This window comes from Poecilia reticulata, linkage group LG8 (genome assembly GCF_000633615.1).
Source record: "Poecilia reticulata strain Guanapo linkage group LG8, Guppy_female_1.0+MT, whole genome shotgun sequence".
NCBI classification, from domain to species: domain Eukaryota; kingdom Metazoa; phylum Chordata; class Actinopteri; order Cyprinodontiformes; family Poeciliidae; genus Poecilia; species Poecilia reticulata.
Genome location: NC_024338.1, coordinates 14,177,138 through 14,198,037, shown reverse-complemented (window position 1 = coordinate 14,198,037; position 20,900 = coordinate 14,177,138). Strand labels below are relative to the sequence as shown.

Below are 20,900 nucleotides of genomic sequence, written 5' to 3'. Positions count from 1 at the left end.
AGAGCGATCACGTAAAGTGGCCGAGCAGGAGTTGGTTGATGCCAGTGAGCGTGTTGGACTGCTGCACTCTCAGGTTGGGTTTTAGTTATTCACAAAATGTCGAGGCTCTCAAAAATAAAATAAAAAATTATTCTTACTTAAACTTATTTTTCAGAACACCAGCCTTCTGAACACCAAGAAAAAGTTGGAAAGTGATCTGGTCCAGGTTCAGGGTGAGGTGGASGATGCAGTTCAGGAAGCCAGAAATGCTGAAGAGAAGGCCAAAAAGGCTATCACTGATGTCAGTTTAAAACCTAGAAACTAGAAACTATATATATATATATATATAATCGTAAACTTTTAACCAAGACTTGAGACCTAACATCATTGCAGGCTGCCATGATGGCTGAAGAGCTGAAGAAGGAACAGGACACCAGCGCTCACCTGGAGAGGATGAAGAAGAACCTGGAGGTTACAGTCAAGGATCTGCAGCACCGCCTGGATGAGGCTGAGAACCTCGCCATGAAGGGTGGCAAGAAGCAGCTCCAGAAACTGGAGCAGAGGGTATGAACTGTAATAGCTTTTAAATATCTCGATTTAAGAAATAAAAAAAAACTATATATGGGTCCCATAATGGCTCCCATTCTGTACTTTTGTAAAATACAAATATTTTATTTCCACAAAATAGGTGCGTGAACTGGAAACTGAAGTGGAAGCCATGCAGAAACGTGGAGCTGATGCTGTTAAAGGAGTCCGCAAATACGAGAGGAGAGTTAAGGAGCTGACCTACCAGGTATGTAATTTTTTTTTTACTTCCAATTTATCAAATTACCAGTTTTTAAAATAGAAAAAATATGAGTGACAATCTGCAATGACTGCAGACTGAGGAGGACAAGAAGAACATCACCAGACTTCAGGATCTGGTGGACAAGCTGCAACTCAAAGTCAAGGCTTACAAGAGACAGGCCGAGGAGGCTGTAAGTAAAATACTTTAATAGCTAATCTTTTTATTATTGAGCCAAAAAACGAATCAATAATTGTTTGTGAAAAACTGTTTATGAATCATTTCATTTTATTTTTTAGGAGGAACAAGCCAACACCAACATACCCAGACTCAGGAAAGTCCAGTATGAGATGGAGGAGGCTAAGGAGCGTGCTGACATCGCTGAGTCTCAGGTCAACAAGCTCAGAGCCAAGAGCCGTGATGTTGGAAAGGTACCTATTTGGACAATACTCTCAGTTAATAACACATTAGAACCGTATTGTTACATATTGTAATAATTTACAATATGTCAATATAACTCAGTGAGTGGAATTTGGCTAACAGGACAATATAGCTCAATATGACTTTTCTCAGGACACCTGAAGTAGTATTTAGTGTTCACATTTTTATTATAAAGAATTATCCTACATATTACCATGATTTACAAGCAATAAAATCACCTAAACCAAATGAAGGCTCTGCCATGCTAATGTTTTACTTTATGGTATTGCTTATTGAGTCAGTGAATGCCTGGAAAAGTGAGACACTGTTCTGGAATGACAATTGGCTTATTGTAATCCAGTAGTCATTGCAGGACTTCAGCTACTGCACTTCTAGCTGCTTGTTGGCTTAAGTGCTCTGAGAGTTAAGCAATGTGGAAGTCACTATAACTCAATGGGAATCCCAACTGTGCTCTAAATTTATGACCAGATCTTGTTGCCAACAGAGCCCATTCATACAGTGTTGACTGGTTTATTTGAAAAGTAGCCTGGCCCACATCAAAGGCCATGTCAGCCACATTCAAGTAATGGCCCAAGTGTTGTAAACTGATATGAATATTGTCAATTAAACATCACTCTTTTTTCTTTTCTCCTTTCAGTCTGATGCTGCTGAGTAAGAAAAAACATCTGAAGGACAACTCCATAAAATATGAAAATTCTGTTGTAACATTTGCAAAATAAAGTATTTTATTCACCTTGCTTTTGTTTTTTTGTTTGTTTGTTTGTTTTAAACAAACCTATACTAAATTTGGGCCGAATAAGGAACTTTTGTTGCATCTTTAGAGCTCTTTTTTTTAAAGAATTGATTGCTCTTTTCCTTCAACATGAAACCACTCCTATGACTTAAGCATTTTGAAGAATGCATTAAAAGGTGCTTGGCAAACTTTAAAATGGCTTGTGAATGTAGCAGGATAATTATCCCTGCTGTCAATAAAGGCTAGTTTCAACTTCCAGAACATGTTCATGGCACTGCAAGAAGCACAGCAGTAGTCAGTTGCTGGACTCATTCAGATAAACACTTCAAACTAAGAAGTCATGGATCAGTTTGCCAAGATATTTTAGGCATCGGCTTAAACACTCTTAAAGACAACTGTCGAAGAGGGACCATCAAAGCATTTGGCTTAAAGGCAATTTCTGCCTTAGCCAGTATCATGTAACAGTGCAGTTGCCCTTTCTTCCAGAACACCATCCTGTGCACATTCAATATAACCCTAATTGAATTACTTTGCTAAGTTGTACTTAACAGCAAAGGCCATGAGAAATGTTAGTAGTATCTCTTTGGATAGTTCAATTTATGAAAGCAATACCATTTCTGATATCATAAAACTACATTTATTCCTGTAACATCTAATACATATTGTAAAAAAAACTACAGATAAAATTATGTTAAAGTGAAATAGATTTTGTTTTAACATAGTAACTAGCTGCAGGCTAGGAATTTGTCAGGTCTAAAAGAGGTTTCCTCAGGTTCTCAGTGTTCCTGTCAAAGTGAAATTTAACACTTTCGTCTCAGGCTCCTCTTCAGAAGACATGTTTCTCATATTTTATCGCAGTTTAACACCTTGGTGCACAAGCTCATTCTTAAAAATATCATGTGGAGAAGGTTACTCAGAATCTTCTGTCTATTCCCATCTGCACTTTAAAAAACAGATGCTTGTTTCTTCACCTGCATTATGACATGCTAACCAAGAGAATTATTAAAATAATATTAATTTAACAGTCAAGGACATAAGACTTAAAAAAAACTAGCAACCTATTTTTAACGTTTTTGGCAAACATTTTATACTTTTTGATACTAAAATTTATTTTTATTTATTTATTTATTTATTTATTTTAATGACAGATCCATTTCTATCATGGCCCAGCTCTGTGTTGAGTTAGCATTGATGACATTTTCAGATATTTAGGTAAAAATAATATTTTACAAAAGACAACTTTACTTCAGTCCATCCTAAATTCACATTAAAGTAAGCACAAAAGAGTGGTTTCTTTTTCAGAGTTATTTTTAATCGGGTTTTATTATCCTAACCTTGAATTCAGTCATCATTCATGATACTGTTACAACTACAGCATCTTAAAAATCTTGTGTACTGGCACAACTCTTATTTTGGGTGTCAGTCCAACCTAGAAGGCAACTGTTCTTCCTCTCCATTCCAAGGTGATACATTATCCTTCCTCAACTTGTACGGAATGGTTTGCAGGCCTATTTTATTTCAGACAGCTGAAAGATTTACATCCACTGCAACTGTATAGCTGTGACATTTGAATGGTCCCCTAAAATCTCAACCTGGATAATGGTATATTAAATTAGCTATTTATCCTCACTGAAGAGGATTAAGCCAGACAGACTTATGATTGAGACATTTAGGTGACAGTGTGCTAATGAAACACTCTAAATCCAGTCATCCGTTTTCCAAACCTGCTTTGTCCTGTCACAGTCATGGGGCGGGGGCACCCATAGCAACTGTCATCGGGTGACATGTCAAAATAGTATCACACAAGACACAAATCTATCAATATACACTTTCACATTTAAGGTTAATGGAGTCTCTACTTAACCTAATGTGGATGTTTTTGGATAGAGTGGAAAAGAAAGTATGCAAAGAAAACCAATGCTGGAAAACTCCACTCAGAAAACCATGGAGGCCTAAAATAATGGACGATTTGTCACTAAGATAACAGGAAAGAACATGAATTGTACCCCTGTTTTCTATTGAATAAATGCATTGTCAGATTAGATCATTACATTCCAATAAGTGTGCTGAATAAATATTAATATAACATTTTTCACTTTTGAATTTTTTTTAACAATGAACAGGTAACAACTAGCAAACTACAAGTGAAAATCTTACATCTTTGAAGATGCAAGATTTTCGCAGGACTATGTCCTCCAGACAGAATAAACTTGCTATTCTTGTTAAAAAGCAAAAGACATTAAAAAACATTCAACATTGAGATCACTCAGCTTAATGAGTGATCAAGCACTTTGAACTGCCTTGTTGCTGAAAATGTGCTATATAAATAAAATTACCTTACCTTATGTGTAATTATAAAAAAAAAACTCAGATCCTTAAACATTACAACGTATCTATTTTCACACTTTTGTCAATAGGCCCTCTCCACTTCCGCCAACCATTACCATATTAAATATATAATGTGAAACCTATGCCATGGAGTTATATGCAAAGGTTGGACAAAATCAACTATTTTGAACTCCCCTGCTGGGAACTCTTTCTAAGAAACTTTTCCCCCCCACCACATAAAATAACACAGACTTCTCAGAAAATGCTACATAGTTAAATTTGGTTAATTTCATTTAAAAAGAACAAGAAGAGATAAGTTAGGAGGAAAAGTGGCAGCATCTGTGAATGTAAAGTTAACATAGTACTAGCTGTTCAAACCGCTCAGCCTCCATTCCAGACAGGTGGCGGATTTATATTTTCATTTTACAAAGATTCTTTGAATTTCTGTCAGCAACAAATATTGTAGTTTTCATGTGTAATTGTAAAAAGAGCAAAGAAACAAAGAATCCCCATAGACTCCCTGAAATGATGCCAACTAGCATGCTATTGAACACAGTGTTCCTCACCTTTTTCAACGGGACCGGGTGGGGGAAGTTATGCTGGTACAGGATGTTAGGGCTGCTGCTGCTGACTGACTCATCTGTTAAATTAGTAAAAGTTACAGGGACAAGTTAAGTATATGCATATATTGGTAAATATTTTTCCTTCACTGATTAAATGGTGGTGAAATATAGGCTAACAGGTAACTAAGCTTTTAACTTAGTTAGCTACAAGCTTAGTTTCCTTTTAGCTAACTAAGCTAAAAGGTTAATAATTACTCACTACAGTCTACCAACCTGTCTTGGAGAAAAGGTGGGTTACAAATTTCAGTCTTCTATTTTTTCCTCTTTTCTTTTTCAAAAACCTGACTTTTCTAGGTCACAATCGTTATTGTCGACTGCTTTGAATACCGTTAGCGGCAAGAGCGCTAAGTAGGAACAAACCATTTCATGCAGATACAGGGGGGTGTTCAGTAAATATGAATGTTTGCTTCTTGGTCTGAGAGTGGTATCATTTAATTTTAACTACCAAAAATAGTTTGGTTGTAAGAATTATCCGGCCTGTAATAACAAACATGTAAAAAAATAAATAAAAAAATCTCATATCTATATAAACATTTTTCCCTTTATATGGGGACCCCCTTTCGATCAAGTGCCCTTGGAATTTTCCGAATATTTTCCCAGGCTTGTGCTTTAATGGGTCAACGACTAAATGTAGTTACTAAGCGCTTTGTGAACGTCTGAACTTGATAAAGCGCTATGAAAGTACAGATCAATACATTCAAAACTTGATCCATCAAAATTATAATGCAAGTAAAACTCGCTAAAAATATTCTCATTATTTTCACTGAAATATAATCTAATCTAAAATATACCAAGTTTGTTTTTACGTTTTAATTTATTTTTATTTGATTTTGTCATTTAACTTTCAACCTGTCACAACCGTTTTTATTCCTTTAATATACAGAAAAGGAAAATTTACTTGTTTACAGTGTAAACATGGCAGAAAAACAATTATTTCTACACTACAACTCAAAAGAAAAGCTACAACAAACACACATATAGACTTACATACTTTATGTAAGTCTTTAATTACAAACATCTCATAAAATCAATGTTTAAAAAAATAAATAAAAAGGTTTTAATGGTTCTAGTGGTCTTTATTTGATAGTGAATTGACAGGAAAGTGGGTAATGAGAGAAGGGGGAAGACATGTGGCAAAGGTCACCAGGCCAGGAATCGAACCTGCAACAGCCATGCCGTGTTGTGCTTCACCCCTGCACCACCACAGCACCCTAAAATAAATAATTTAACAGAGGCTTGTACGTTATTTGACCATTTAAAGACAAAGCAAACAAAAACTACATTCTAAGGGGTGCTGCGGTGGCGCAGGAGCAAAGCATGACCCAAGTATGGAGACCTTAGTCCTCGTGGCGGTAGTTCAATTCCTGGACAGGCGACATTTGCTGCATGTTGTCCTTCTCTCTCTCATTACCCTCTTTCTTGTTGAACTGCTTTCAAATAAAGGGCAGTAGAGCCAATAAAACCTTGGGGAAAAAAACCCCCCACCTACATTCTAAGTGTAACTTTTTTCTGACATTTTATATTTAACTTATTTTTATGTACAGATAGTGTACAATCAGACTTATTTATTATCTTTCTTTCCAACTCCCTTTCCTTGCTCTACTCTCTCTCTTCCCTTTTTATGAACACCTTGACATTTCTCTCTTCCTAGATCTGTCCCTTTGTGCATCTGGGCAGAGTGTAGGTTCTTTTTCATAAAGAAGCATTCTTTATTTGGACTGACAGAACAGGTCAAAAGTTTCTCCTTCTGATTTGGGCCTGCAGTTATAGGACGCTCTTGTTCCCGGTAGGGAGACGAAGGCCGTGAATGTGCTTTCCTTGGACTTGCCGTTCTTGGAGAGTTATGCCTAGATTTAGCATCCTTTTTCGGGACTAGGTTTAAGTCCAAAGATAGTGGTCTACCAAATACTGGACTAAGAGGAATCACAACATTGTCTCCTGGAGCACCAAGAGTAAGGAAGACTTCTGGTACTTGATAGTCATTCTTTATTCCCTGAAACAGACAAGAAGACAAATAAGTGTTTCAGGATTTTATTTTATTTTTTAATTTGTGCAAAGTCAAAACATTCAGTCTGTGGTGGCACTTACTGGCTGTGGTGTTACACTCAGTGATACTTTCAATGTCATCTATTGGAGAAAGCAAAAATGTCAACACAAAAATAATTAGCTGAAATTCATTCTGCCATAAATTCATTTGCTGCATCCCTTCAAGGACTCCGCATGTGAATGTATGTCATTGAAAATATTCAGAACTGTATTCCTGTAGATCGGAGTACATCAGCAATTCCATAGGGATTTTGACCAGTTCATATGACTCTGATAAACGTCTATCACTCTACATTTCTAGAGAAATTAAAATTAAGTTGTATCTCCAGTTTTGTTTCTACCTGTGCCTGAGAGTTTTGATCCGTCCTGAATTCAGTCTCAGGTGTAAATGAAGCAGACTTAGGTAAGGCCAAGGTAGAGCTTGAATCTGCATCAAAAATTTGGGGCTGAGAGGAACTTCTGCGAAAGGACTTCCTTGATGTAGCAGGTGTTCCTTCATTCACAATAATATATGGTGGTGATGCCTAGGGAAGAAATACATTCCATAAAATTATAGTCATGTACTATACTATTAAAACATTAGTTTATAGACACTGCTAAATACTAACAAATACAAATACAGCTTTTAAAATAATAGGTCAATATGCTTCTTCACATAAAAAAATTGATGGGATACATAATTTTTATATCCAAAGAAAACTGTATAAACTCTAAATGTATAGCTATAAAAGCTGAGCTGTTAAATTTTGTGAAACAAAAACAAAAAAATCATAAATTTCATTTAGCAACCTTTGCCATTTTTCAGTTTACCTATCCAATAATTTATACCAAACTTGCATGATGGGAAACCAGTCTTTGTATTTCTTACATTTTTCTTTGCTTCATATATTTGACTTGTCCGTGGAGAATGTTGATCTGGTAACAGTGCCTGACTGGGGTTCTTACTGTTGACGAATGCGATAGGTTTTGACCCTATTGAGAACATTTAAGTTATTTCTGACATCTCAAAGATAGAATTAGATTTTAAATATTTTGTCCTGCGTGTTTTTCTTACCCATGAGCCTATTATTCAAAGGGCCGCCATTGTGCACTGGAGTGGTGGCTGTACTGCGGCAAGGTTGTAAATAGCATCGTTGGTCTTCCATTCGCGCACTTTGAGAATGTCTTATCCTATCAAAAAAATGCTCCTGCTCAGCTGCAGAAAAATCCTACATTAGGAAAAGACAAGAAACAGCATAGGCATCTTCTCCGACCCCTGATCAAAACAGAACAGATCAGAGACCTTTTCTGTTTTGTCATTGCTTCAGAACAAAATACGGATTTATTGCTAAAACTATAAGCAGCATTTTTTGCAAAAGTTTTCTCACCTGCCAATGTTGAGGAGCATTAAAGATAGCTGAACTCTCAGGAGGTTTATCAGATGCATCATTTATTAGGTTTTTGCAATCAGTCGAAGGGGTGTTCAATTTTTTTAGGATTTGGGGTGCTGAGCATCTTTGTTCATCCATCCTTGAGCCCTATAAAAGAAAAATATATAAAAAAAAAATAAATGTTAAATCTAGACTATACTGCATATTATTTGCCAGTAAAAAGGCAAATATATGTGAAACACATAACTTCAATTGATCAAACGTGTCGCCAACCTGGACTCTTGAAACTAAATAGCATAAATATCTTGCATCCATTTCAGCAGGAGTTGCTTTTGATGTGGTGCCTCCGTTCTGTATTCCTGGTAATGATGGAAGAAACATACGCTGGTCATCAAGTCGTCTCCCCTGGGAGTTTGCAACCAAACTGAAGAGTTTTTCATCATCTAGTAAAGAAAAAATGAAACCCAGATTTTAACATCAAACATGTACTCGATTACATCAACATATCTGATCAAAAGAAAAATCAAAGAAAAATGCTGGCTCTGACCTTGTGGCATTGTGTTTAGAGTAAGTTTGGAACTGGGCAACCCTTGAGGATTAACATTTAACGCACTTTGCCGTTTCTCTTTATTCTTTGGATTTACATGCGAATTTGTGCTGAAGGAGGCTGAGCGCTCTGGACCCAAAGCAGGTGATAATTTTGTATTATTTTCATGAATATGGGCCTGTGGGCCTTGAGGCTGAGGCAGGCAACACCTTTGGTCATCCATCCTGGAACCCTGAAGCAGTTACAGCAGGAATTATTTTTTAAACAATCTGACAGAATTTTAGGTTTCATAGCCACAATAAAAACATAGATTTTCCTTTTAAAAAATAAACAAACCCGTTGGGTACTCTGTCCAAACACTGAGAACATGTGGTGGTGATTTTTTTTAATAACAATTGTGAAAATATTTTTTTTCACAGAAAGCAAAAAGTAACTAACCTGGACTTTTGAGACCATCTGAAACAAGCAGCTTGTGTCTCCTTTATTGTCACCATTTTCACTCTGTGATACTGGTAATGATGAAAGTGATGCTCGCTGGTCATCCAACCTTCCACTTTGAGCTCGTGTCAAAAGGTTTAAAAAAAAATCCCGATCTGATGATAAAATTAAACAGAAAGTTTTTCTAAACACCGTCTTATATATATAAATATATATATATATAAACTATATTAAAATTAATATAGAAAGGCTGTGTTCTTTTTCAGTATTGTTTTATGTATTTGAGGAAGGATTGAAAGTTTGGGTAGACAGGGAGTACCTGCGCTAGGACTCAAAACGCAGCACTGGTCATCTATACGTCCGCGCTGGCCATGAGTGATCATACTGAGAAACTTTTGCTGTTCTTCAGGTGATTCTTCCTTTTTTATTTATGTGAAAAGATTGGGGAAAAATGTCAATATGAACATTCAATTATGTAACATTAAATAAGAATTGTGGAAATTTCATATATTTACACTAATCATTTATTAGAACAGACCCTTAAAGAATTGGAGCGTTGACGCTGAGAAGGAACTTGTAACTGATTTACAGGTGCCACTAGAGGCTTTCTGTCGACATCTGGAGTACTCTGTGTCACAGAGATCAAAGGGTTTGCACCAAGGTCATTTTTACTGACTGATGCCTAGCAAAACAAGAAACAATTTTTGAAAAGAGTAAGTCAGTAGTAGTCAGGAATTCAACTCAAAACCAAAGCAGGTCCACATATTCAACTCTTTATATGTTCTAGTCTATGTCCTGGTAGTTAAACGAATGATGAGAGCTGTAAATAAAATGTTGTTTACCATCTAATGCATGGAAGAGTATAAAAATGGTTAATTCTTTGGGAAAAGCCAGGAGAAAAGATATTAGTCAATTCAAAAACTAACAAGGATTTAAAAGTTGTTATTCTCCCAATTACTTAAGCACCAAAAAGAAAGTCGAAGACAAACATTAAGTGGCAACATAATCAAAATAAAAAAGGTTTGAACTAAAAACTTAAGTACATTTTTGCTTAAGTGCCTTAAGCAAGAATTTTGCAGTAAGAGTCAAATAAAAACCACCGTATTGCCAGATGTCTTACCTCAGTATCAGCAGCTTCTGATTTTAACTTAACTCCAGCAGATGTCATCTTGTAAAAATTAAAAGGAGAAAAAAAAATGCGATTGCAAAAAAACTATATGTATAACATAAACTGCTATTCAAAAAGATTCCAACCGATGCTCCTCTAAATGCTTGCTGAACATGACACGGTAAAGTAGTTCTGAGTCCCGAGTATTAACCCGTCATTATTAAGAGCCAAGCTAGCCCTCCCTTCTTAATATCACCATTTATAATCCTAGATAAAAACATAATCCTGACCATAGAGAAGGATGATCTCTTTTCATGAGAGATGTACACATTCTTCATTTTGACCCACCTCTTTACCAAAACTTGATGTTTGCTCCAGTCGAAGCAATTAAAATCAGTATTATGATACTGGCCTGTCGGACCAATAAAACTGACATGTGAAGTGTACAAAAGACCTTTTGTCCTTCTGTCCATTTTTGCAGGTTTTATTTCCCAAATTGGAAGCAGATGTTATTAGAAGAGAACATGAGAGAGACTGTGTTATGACAACAGAAAGTATTGAACAGGTTATTAATATAGAAATTATATTACTTTTACTCACATGGTCAAAAACTGAAAATATTACTCAAAGGATTTTGGCTAACTTCAGATCGTCTTAAGTGTCCAGGAACTAAAGGAAAAACGAACAACATTTGAAGGTTTTATTTTTATTGAATAGAGACACAAAACACCCAGCAATATATTAATTTAGTCGTGCAATACTTCAAAAATATTTCATTACAGCAGTTGAAATTCTAAGATACAATTACCGACATATGAAAAAACCCCTAGCAGCCTTCAATCTTTTACTTTAACTGTCATCTCAGTAAGTAATAATTTCACTAATTGCATCTTGTGATATACAAGTAACCATCTTGGTAAATCAAACAGGATTTTTGGTTGGTAACAGGTTAATCAAAATACATGCATCTATATAAATATTACATATCTAGTCGCTAGAACATAAGCATCTAATCCAGGCAAAACTACATCCACAATAAAATGAGAGTGAATTACAGAATAGGCTATTTACTTCCACAGTTACATCTATAGGTTCTCTTCATATTCAAATTAAGTTAATACAATATAAAAAATGGCATACCAAAAACCAGTCAAATGAAAAACCTTTCCTTTATTCCTTGTGTTTTTACCTACTTAGGGACTAAGATATAAATTGGAAATTTATTCCAGACCCTTCAAGTCATTAAGGAAGGTGGTTGGAGTCAAGATGTGAGAAGATCCTGTCAAGACACAAAATGTAAACATCGATAATTAGAAAAAACTGGGAACTTTATTGCAGAAAGAGAATTACAACTAAAAAACAAAAAACTTCTCTCACCAATAAGCACTTCCCATTTTCCGTCAGTGCTTCGAGTGACTTCATAAGCAGAACGCATCTCTGAATGTGACACCCCTCCAACCACAAAAACAATCAAGCGAGGTCCAGAGCGATATTCTGTTGGAGACTTATTTTTGTGCCAGTTTCCAAAACGTGCACTGCTGTAAGAATTAGAGAGAAAAAAATCTACTTATTTGGCAACAGGTAACCATTTCCAAAATATAAGTAGTAGTCATATTTTGGTAACACTTTATTTGACAGGGTGTGACATAAGCATTGTTTTGTAAGTAATGACACTTGGCACTTTTAAAAGTTGGCACTTTTAAAGAACTTTCAATGCAACTTTGCATTAAAAGTGTCATTTATAAATTACACTTCATGATAACGGTCGTAGACATTCATAAAGACTCCTTCATGTTTATGACAGTGTCGTGTCAGTCTTATGCACACCCTGTCAAATAAAGTGTTACCCATATTTTTCATTGTTTTTTTCTGTTGGGCTTAAACATGTTGCATAATGATTATGTCTGCATTATGATAATCTTTTTCATAATGGTCCTCCAGTCAAACATTCAACCCATCTTGTCTGGTTTGCACAGCCACTATAATATGGAGTTACTTATATTTAATGCTGCACTTTGCTTAAAAGGAAGCAGGAAAACATTGTGCATTAGACAGATTATAACAAAATACAGGCGATCGTTTGCAGAGGAAGCCTCATCATGATGGGAATTCCCTGGGGGATTGCAGCGCATTCAAAGTAAAGCCGACCTATTTTTGGCTTTTTAACTTCAACTTAATCTGTCAAAAGCTTGGCTCCAATTTAGTTACAGGGATAAAAGCTTTTATTGGACATTACCTGATATATGCTTTAATTTAAAACATGCCAGACATTTTTTGTTATGCGCAGGCAAATTCTGTCATGTATACTTTAAAATGTTTGTGTTTGGATCTACCTGACCGCAGTCTGAGTCGTGTTGATTGGTGCTGGATTAGAGATGAAGGGCCACTGTTTCTTATCCAGTTTGTCTTCTATGGCATTCTGCAAAAACAGAAGCACAGAGTGTGTCAAGCGCAGAAATCAATGTAGGTCGATAAAATCTAAAATGGCACTTCATCATTAATACCTCCATGATGTCCTTGATGGTGGGTGCCCATCTAGAGAGTTGATAGGTACTCTCTTTTCGTTGCTTGCGCTCTGGCAGTGTGTTGCCATTATTGCGGCCCTGGCAGAAAATAACCCATGTTTACAAATAAGGAGGGAGTACAATATTATTAACAGTGGTATGAAAATTACAATTACATTAGGAAATTTACCCCAGTTATAATGTTACAGCCAAGGTTTTGTATGTTGTAGATAACTTTGCTGTCTTCCTGCGTTATGTTGGCATGCTGGATGAGCTTGGTAAGGTTCTCCTGCCCAATGCCTAAAGATATTGACTCAGGTGTGAATATGGTTAAAACTTTTTCCAACATTTCATGTGCCATATTCTTTTTTTCTCCCCAAGGTAAAAATATATAGCAGACACCAGTTAGCACACGAAGAGTTAAATAGTGCTCATTCAAAATGACTGCATAACATGACATACCTTTTTTCTTGTGGAAAATGTACAGCAGAATGATGCGGATTTTGTCATAAGCCCCAATGTCATTGTCGAGCAGAACAGGAACAATGCACTTCATGGCATCTTTTAGAGCTTCCCCCTCTGCGTTTTCTCCCATTACCAGGTCCTGGGGAAGACAGTCTTAGTTAGCTACAGACTGCAATTGAAAAAAATGAATCATCAACTCAGGTCAGCTGACGGTGTACAGACAAAGCAGCTGACATAAGAGCCTGCTCCTCTACTTTATTCTATCTTTTCATCAGTGTCCTCTTTTCAACAATGCAAGGACTGTCACAACCACAGTAGTAGATCATTTCATTCATATAAAGTTCATAATGCCTACAGCGCAAACATTAAATGTTAATTTTGACAATTACAACAAACTAACCGTAGAATAAAAATATTTTTGCAATTTGTTTTGTTGAAAGAAGGCATGAATGTTTAAAAAAGTCAAAGTGAGGTTTATTTTTTTTTTCTCTCAATACGTTTCTTGTGATCCTGTTGACTGTTTGCAACAAGACGTTTGATGGTCCTGTGATCAAGCCTCAATATCTTAGTAATTTTAAGAGTACTGTATCCCTCAGAAACCTTTGGTCATTTTAGTCAAATCTCTTTTTTGGCCTATTCTGCCTAAAGAAATGAATCAGCCTAATACTTAAGCACGTCTTGATATAGATACACATCTTCTGCCATGCTCAACTCCAATAAGCATTCAAGTCTATTCAGCTTGAAGTTAGAACAAATGCCTAAAAAAAGAAAAAGATATGACCAAAATACACCCTTGCATTATAATGTGCACACAATGTTATTAAATAATTATCAGCAACATTGCATTAGACATTTATTTATGGTCGCCTAACACTTTAAACAAATGACAGCTGAAAGGACTATTGGTGTGTGGACCACACAGGCCATCTTGGAGCCAAAACATGCCCAAAGGATTAAAGAGGCAGCTTTCAGAGATGCTGACAATCCATTAGTGCAGATGAGTGATTTGCTCATACAAAAAGCACCCATTAACACTTGTATCCCATAATACCACAAGCATGCCTTGATCTTCATTTTCTGTGTGCTTGAGATTCATCTGACATAGAACTAAATGTTGCGGGGCACATCCCTTCTGGAGGAATGTCTGGCACAAAGCAAAACAACACAATGCGGCTCAACACTTGTGTGGACTGTGGCTTCCCCCGAGTGCTCCAACTGGCTGACGAATGAATATAGCAGAATGTAATAGATGTATTCTAAATTCCTATCAGCTCAGTTATTATGCAACAGTTTATTGCATTTCTGTAGGCATATGGATGTCTATTACTGCTCCCACACTTCTTATGCAATACTTGGATCATAATTTACTATTAAACATCACCGGCCAGTACCAATCGCATTTGAGCATATCCAGAAAAGCTAAAGTGGAAAGGAAATGGGAAACGGTGACAAGCTGAAGTCAAATATTGCACAGAATAATGTAATTCTCTCTCAGTTACCGTCAGTGTAACTATGAAGCTGCAGCCAGTCTCTGTCGCCAAAAGATTCAGACTGAGATGAACTTTTAGAACTAATTCCAATAACCTTTGTGTTTACATTGAAAATAAGTACAACAGCAACAATAGCTGTAATAATGTTGAAGACACTTAAATATGCTCAGTGTCTACTGAACACTCCACACTGACCTGCTCCACTTCACAGAGTTTATCAAGAGATGACTTGAATTTGGTCATGCAGGCTTCTGCTAGGTGCAAATGAGTAGAGTACTGTGAAAGAAATGGGGTAAAAAATAACTTGAAAAGAAGAAAACTTGAAAAGAAATGTAGAATATATTTAATGACCCAAGCAACATTTAATTTTACCATGACAAAAAAAGCATCCCGAAATAGCTCAACAAAGCAGTGTTTAAGAAATACCGACACTTGATCAACTGCCATTATATTTGCAACAGATCAACATAAAAATATAACAAAGTAAAGGATCAGTTTGTCAAATGAGATTGTCATGCCTGAAGATGAAGAAAAAAAAACCCCACAAGCTATTATCAGCATTCTTCCTTTTGATGATTTATAAGCTAAAAATTCTCATAACTTTAAAGATGCTCACCATGCTGAGCTCCTTCTGATATTGTGGCATCTTCTTTAACATCTGAGAAAGGTCTTTAATATTGGCCTGAAATACAGAAAATGTTTCAAATATTAAAAAACTTCTGATTATATAATTACTGATTTCTTATTTACAATTTTCCCCAATATAAATCTGTAACAAACAAGCAAGCAACATGCACTTACATTATCAGTAGACATTCTCTTGCTTTCGCAAAAGGTGCGAAGTAGTTCTGTCACTTTCCTGTAATAATAATGGGTTAAGACGTAGTTAAAAAATAATGTGCCATCATGCTTCAATATTTTGCATTAACATAAATATCCCAAAGCCTTCAACACTAAACTGTAATTTAATGTTTACTTTCTTTAGCTGCTGCAATTATTATGTAAAGTAACAGTATGCAATGAGGATTCAAAATTTACGCAATTTCTATTTTATCTAATGTCCCAATACTAAAATTTCAAAATGGCAAAACCAGGTGACCAGATTGACCAAAACACATGGAAATGTCACACAATGGGATTAATATATCAAAATAAGAAACTCACTTTGTTACATCTGCAATGTGCATATGCCTGAGCTGAACCCAGAGCTCATCATCTTCATCCAGTAGCACTTCTCTCGCTTTTGAATTCCCAATGCCGGTTGACTGGTAACTGAACAGCAAAGCATTATGTCAAAATATTTTACACACAATTTTTCTTGGGTAACTTGCAAGTGACTGCCACATATTAGGGGAAAAAAGTAAAATGCTGACATACGTATAGATGTCTTGTTTGATATCTAGCAAGTCATAAGCCATTGCTTGGAAGGTCAGCTCATGCAGAACAGGCGAGATGGGATCGAACCCACGATCAACAATCAGCAGTTGGGATCGTCCCTTATCTGGACCCTTTTATTAAAAAAAAAACAACATAAATAAACAAGTCATGCTTTCAAATTTTTTTTGCAGCTCAACATGAGTCAAAATTTAAGCAAACATGCAAATTCTGACATCAATGAAAGCAAACCAGATGCTTAGATGACATGCTTATCAAATTCACTTTATATGTAGAGGCAAAAAGAGAAAAGAGAGCAGTAATACATGCCTGTTAAGACCCATCCTGAAAGAAAGGAAATTTGAGCTAAGAAAGACAGAAAATGGAAGAGTAAAAGGGAAAAGGTTCAGCGAAGCTTGTATAAAAAATCCCCCAAACAAACAGAAAACAAAAAACAGAAACCAAAGTAAAGTCAAGTGCTGAAGATGGAAAACTACTGAATACATTTCCTAACCTCCCCCATTTTTGGGTTGTCTGCTTTGTGAGCATTAAGGCGCTGGTAGATCTCTTCAGCCAGTTTAGCGTTTTCTTCTGGTCCCCTGAAGAAGCAAATTATCACACACCTTCAATCAGCAAGCAAATTAAGCGGCAAACTAATTTTCAAATTTTGTGCGGTATGTTTTTCATACTTGCGGTAACGGATTGCAGGATACTCGTTAAGCGTGTCACACAGTGTTGCAATCTGTTCTGCAACATTTTCCATCATTTTGTTTCTGTCAATGCTTTTCTCTTTGCTGTAGAATGAGGACAAAGAAGTTGGATCATCCAAGGAGAATACCTGCAGGAATTAAACAGATTTATCTTTAAGTAAATTTGTTTGCATTAAATTGCCAAGTGAACCATTTGCATAAAAAATGATTTGCAAAACTAATTTACATTTTATTGCAAGTCAATTAATAAGCATGGCCATTTATTAGCCATGCTTGAAAATACAATCATCTTTAAAAGATGTTTTTTTATAATTAACTTTATTGTAAGCTTTAAAACATAAAAAACAGGAAATATGCTTGCAGTCTAACACCAAACACAAATACTAAGAAGAACAGGACAGCATTTAAGAAATAAAAGAAAATGACTTTTCAAAAAAACTTAAAACACGCTGTAAATCAACAGGAATTAAATACATCGGTAACAAAATAAAAAAAAAATGATACAATAATTAAGTTTTTTTTTTTTTTTTATTGCTGACCTGAGACTCATTGGGCAGGAATGCAACATTGATCTCTTTTAAAGTCTTGGCAAACTTGGCAACTCTGGATTTCCCAATGTCAGCAAAGAGACTGTCAGGACAGGCTATAAGAAACAGGAAGTGTTAACAAAAGAGGTTCTTTAAAACTCCACATTTATTGTTACATCAGGTATTACAGTAATACATCTCAGAATAATAAGTGTCCAGCAATTAGAAATGCTTGCATCTTACTGTCAGTGAAGAAGATGTGTGCTGCTTTGTAAGTAAATGCTGCATCTTTAAAATCATTGATTAGGGCACGAACTGACTGCAATAGGGGGAAAAAAAAAAAAAGAATATTTTAAAGATTTTTGAGCAAGACTTAAGAAATTTTATGAACTGTACCAAATAGATCCCAAGATAAACTTCAATAAAAAAAAGTAACCTTCTCCACTGGTGTAATCAAATAGATGGCCTCCAAACTTGCAATTGGCTCCCTGCGTTTGTTGATGTCTTCCACAACTGAAAAGCAGACAGGAAAAGAATTACATGCCACTGGGGGAGGGGGGGGTCATCAGTGCATTGCAATTATTATTTTTTTCCTAATTCAATAGTGATTCGGAAAACTCTGAATCGATTAGATGCCCTGGCCAGTTGGTTCGTGCCATTGTTAGCAAGCATTAAGATAGCACCATAAGACAAGTCTGCACACGTACTAGTCACACCCTCAGCCAAAATGTCCGACATCTTGCAGCATGAGGACAGAATTCTCATGGTCATGTGATCCACAATTAAAACCTATGGATGGACATAGAATAGGTCAGTATCACAAAACGGGCGTGAAAACAATGCATCCCTGAATTCTTATTACCTTCCATTCGCCTTCTTTCTTTACGCTCTTGATGACGCCAGTGAGGATTTCTGCAGAAGTAAAATATATCTGTTAAAAAGATGTACATTATATGAATTTAATCTAACATCAAAGAACTGACAAAAAAAAAATCCATAAAGTACCAAAAAATGTTAGCATCAACCTAAACAAGTAAAGTTGAATATTGAAAATATCATGTCTGTGATAACACTTTTCCCTTCTAGTGAGTTTCTCTGTTGTAACTCAATTTTGGAAAGTGCTTCTGATGCATGGAAGGATGAATTGGAGGATTTGTCCTTACGCTTATCATGGCAAGTATCATGATACTGTGCATCACTAAGAATTTCCTTTTAGTGATAAATAATACAAGTTATTATTTGTATTAATACAAATAATATTTGTATATAATATTACAAGTTCTTATTTTTATTAATAATTTGTATTAAATAATTTAACTTAATTTGCATTAAATTGCTAATGTAAATAATATGGTCCATGAGAACATTTGTTACTAAATAAAATAACAGTTATCTTCAATGACCATTACTGAAAAAATAACTCTTTATTATCATAATAATACAATTCGCCATGCATGAAACTGTGAAACATTGCATACAGCTATCAGCAAGTGTTTTTTTAATCTATAAATCAGAGAAAGGCTAGTCTCAGAGCGCTGTTTTAATCTCTACCACTGAATTAAGTTTTTTTATCATCTAAGGAAGGAGTGGGAACTGTGTGTTCGTCAACATTTTTGATCACTAATCTACTTAAAATAACAAATTAAAGAAGCAAAATTTCTAAGTTAAATTTCAGCTACTTAAAAAAAAAGATAACTTCAAAACAAATATTGGTTTTAAATTACATACAATTAGGAGAATTTAGTGCATAAACATTTCTGCTTATAGAATATTATCATCCAGTATAATTTGTTGATCTTTCTAGTGCACCGTAAATTGGGATTATTGAAGCACAACATAAAAACATTTCCACCTGCCAACATTAATGAAATGAGTGTTTTTGCTGTTAAGGCTGGTATAAAATTGATTAAAAATGTGTGATCTTGTACTAGGTTGACGCCTAAAATGTCTCTTTTGATTAAATTCATTTCAAAGTTGGCGAACTTCCTTTTACATAAGCTAGCAGGTGTTAGCTTACAACTTCTGCTGTCGCAGTTTTTATTTTTCAAGAATATCAACAGAAACAGACGTAGATTTCTAACAAAAAAGCTGTTAACCACCTGACGCACAATAGCGCCTTTTACTAATGTCTTAATATCATTTCATTCGTTAGCAGAAGGATTTTAATTGGAGTAAAACAGGAATAGGCGTCTGGTATACCGACAGTATAAACACAGTTCTATTATGGAAGTCTTGAATATGCTACAAGACAGCAGCAAATAACCTAAACGACCTGTGCCAACTTTTAAAAAAGCTAAAACTTCATAAGTTATGACCGATATTTTACTTACTGTCTCCAACTACCGCTTTCAGTCCACTCGGTGCCATCTTGACGGGAGTGTACTTTAAAGTCAGTCACTTCCTCATGTTTAAGAGCCTTACTTATAAAAAGCTCAACACTGCCACCTAAAGTCGGTTACTATTATTACAATATGACGGTGCAACAAAATCAGACTGTTTCATGTGCAAGTAACAAATGTCAGTTTCTAATAAAGAAAATATATAAAAATAAAAAAATTTAAAGAAAGCTAAACAATATTTTTAATGGTGATCCACCTTTTATATTATAAAACCATCATGCAAGTAAATCTCATGTTCAAAATGAATGACAGAGAAAAAAATGAAAAAAATAGAACAGGTGCACAAAATAAGTTAAACTGAGAGATATATTTCTGGATACTTCTCTCTGCCAAATGTGTCAAAGGCAATCATCCAATGGGCTTTGGGAAACACGTCAACACCTTTTCAACATAAGATCTTCAGCTGTTTATAACTGTAGGAACACATCCAAAATGTAAGACTGTCCAGAAAAGGAATCGCAATTCTCTCCAGAGTATTCGTCCTGGAGAGCTTATTGAGCTACTGTAAGTTGGCTCATGGTGTCATTTCTAAGCATGCCAAAAACTCAAAAGCTCTTTAAAGTACCTCTTAAAACAAGTTGTAACCAGGAAGAGTGCAACACATCAATCATCAAATAAAAATGTTGCTGGGTGACAAGTTTAGTTGTGACGTACACATAGGCGTAGGAAGCGGGTGGGGGGTACGGGGGGGACATGTCCCCCCCAATATTCAAGAGAGTCACATTCGTCCCCCCCCCAATAATTTCACCTCAGTTGCGAAGAATTTAAAATCTTCCACTTTTATTTTGAAGACCCACAACAGCGCATTCAGCAGAGCGCTTCCTCCCCCTCCCCCCTCTGAACGGCTCAGAATAAAGGCAGCAACAGACGGGGTCAGAGAAACTCTGTTTGAATGAGGTAAACGATCTGTCAGGAATTTTGCCATGAATATCGCTCGTTTATAACATCTTGTTGTCAGTTTATTTTCATATATAGAACTAAATATTTTTGGTTAAGCTGTTTTAATTCTGGAATAGTCACATGTCCAAAATTTT

The 20,900-nt window shown here is 35.7% G+C and overlaps 4 protein-coding genes and 1 long non-coding RNA gene across 7 annotated transcripts in view; 2 read left to right on the top strand and 3 right to left on the bottom strand.

The window, feature by feature from the left end:
- The window catches only part of LOC103468881 (myosin heavy chain, fast skeletal muscle-like), a 2,876-nt gene extending 2,305 nt beyond the window's left edge, over nt 1-571 (top strand). Inside the window, exons 2-4 of the mRNA XM_017306121.1 lie at nt 3-73; nt 155-280; nt 373-571. Of these exons, the coding sequence (XP_017161610.1) occupies nt 3-73; nt 155-280; nt 373-549 (374 nt within the window). The 3' untranslated portion in view covers nt 550-571. The remainder of the gene's footprint in view (nt 1-2; nt 74-154; nt 281-372) is intronic.
- Nucleotides 572-596: 25 nt separating this feature from the next.
- On the top strand, nt 597-1,881 carry LOC108166486 (myosin-7-like). Its single transcript, XM_017306184.1, has 4 exons — nt 597-772; nt 861-956; nt 1,063-1,194; nt 1,842-1,881. The coding sequence occupies exons 1-4, from the start codon at nt 698-700 to the stop codon at nt 1,857-1,859; spliced, it is 321 nt and encodes a 106-aa protein (XP_017161673.1). The 5' UTR covers nt 597-697; the 3' UTR covers nt 1,860-1,881.
- LOC103468747 (uncharacterized) lies at nt 1,130-5,115 on the bottom strand. The gene is made up of 3 exons (XR_534251.1): nt 5,102-5,115; nt 4,832-4,905; nt 1,130-1,198 (listed from the first exon to the last, which is right to left on the bottom strand). It is a non-coding gene; the product is annotated as an uncharacterized LOC103468747 (long non-coding RNA).
- A 1,192-nt stretch (nt 5,116-6,307) lies between these two features.
- LOC103468752 (sialidase) lies at nt 6,308-11,022 on the bottom strand. Of its 3 annotated transcripts, none has more exons than XM_008416034.2 (12): nt 10,410-11,022; nt 9,828-9,971; nt 9,609-9,708; nt 9,290-9,444; nt 8,852-9,083; nt 8,578-8,747; nt 8,302-8,451; nt 7,989-8,142; nt 7,803-7,906; nt 7,276-7,458; nt 6,977-7,015; nt 6,308-6,881 (listed from the first exon to the last, which is right to left on the bottom strand). In XM_008416034.2, the coding sequence occupies exons 1-12, from the start codon at nt 10,455-10,457 to the stop codon at nt 6,450-6,452; spliced, it is 1,911 nt and encodes a 636-aa protein (XP_008414256.1). In that variant the 5' UTR covers nt 10,458-11,022; the 3' UTR covers nt 6,308-6,449. The 3 variants fall into 3 exon arrangements, with proteins under 3 accessions (XP_008414256.1, XP_008414258.1, XP_008414257.1); XM_008416036.2 differs by having other exon boundaries at nt 8,635-8,747; XM_008416035.2 differs by having other exon boundaries at nt 9,828-9,917.
- Nucleotides 11,023-11,087: 65 nt separating this feature from the next.
- On the bottom strand, nt 11,088-19,886 carry stxbp2 (syntaxin binding protein 2). Its single transcript, XM_008416038.2, has 19 exons — nt 19,798-19,886; nt 18,330-18,379; nt 18,175-18,256; nt 17,904-17,980; nt 17,711-17,786; nt 17,480-17,583; nt 16,920-17,068; nt 16,745-16,829; nt 16,234-16,364; nt 16,021-16,128; nt 15,658-15,715; nt 15,473-15,538; nt 15,052-15,132; nt 13,364-13,505; nt 13,092-13,201; nt 12,902-13,000; nt 12,731-12,816; nt 11,775-11,935; nt 11,088-11,676 (listed from the first exon to the last, which is right to left on the bottom strand). Exons 1-19 carry the CDS (start codon nt 19,832-19,834, stop codon nt 11,618-11,620), a joined length of 1,761 nt encoding a protein of 586 aa, XP_008414260.1. The 5' UTR covers nt 19,835-19,886; the 3' UTR covers nt 11,088-11,617.
- Between the last annotated feature and the right edge of the window lie 1,014 nt (nt 19,887-20,900).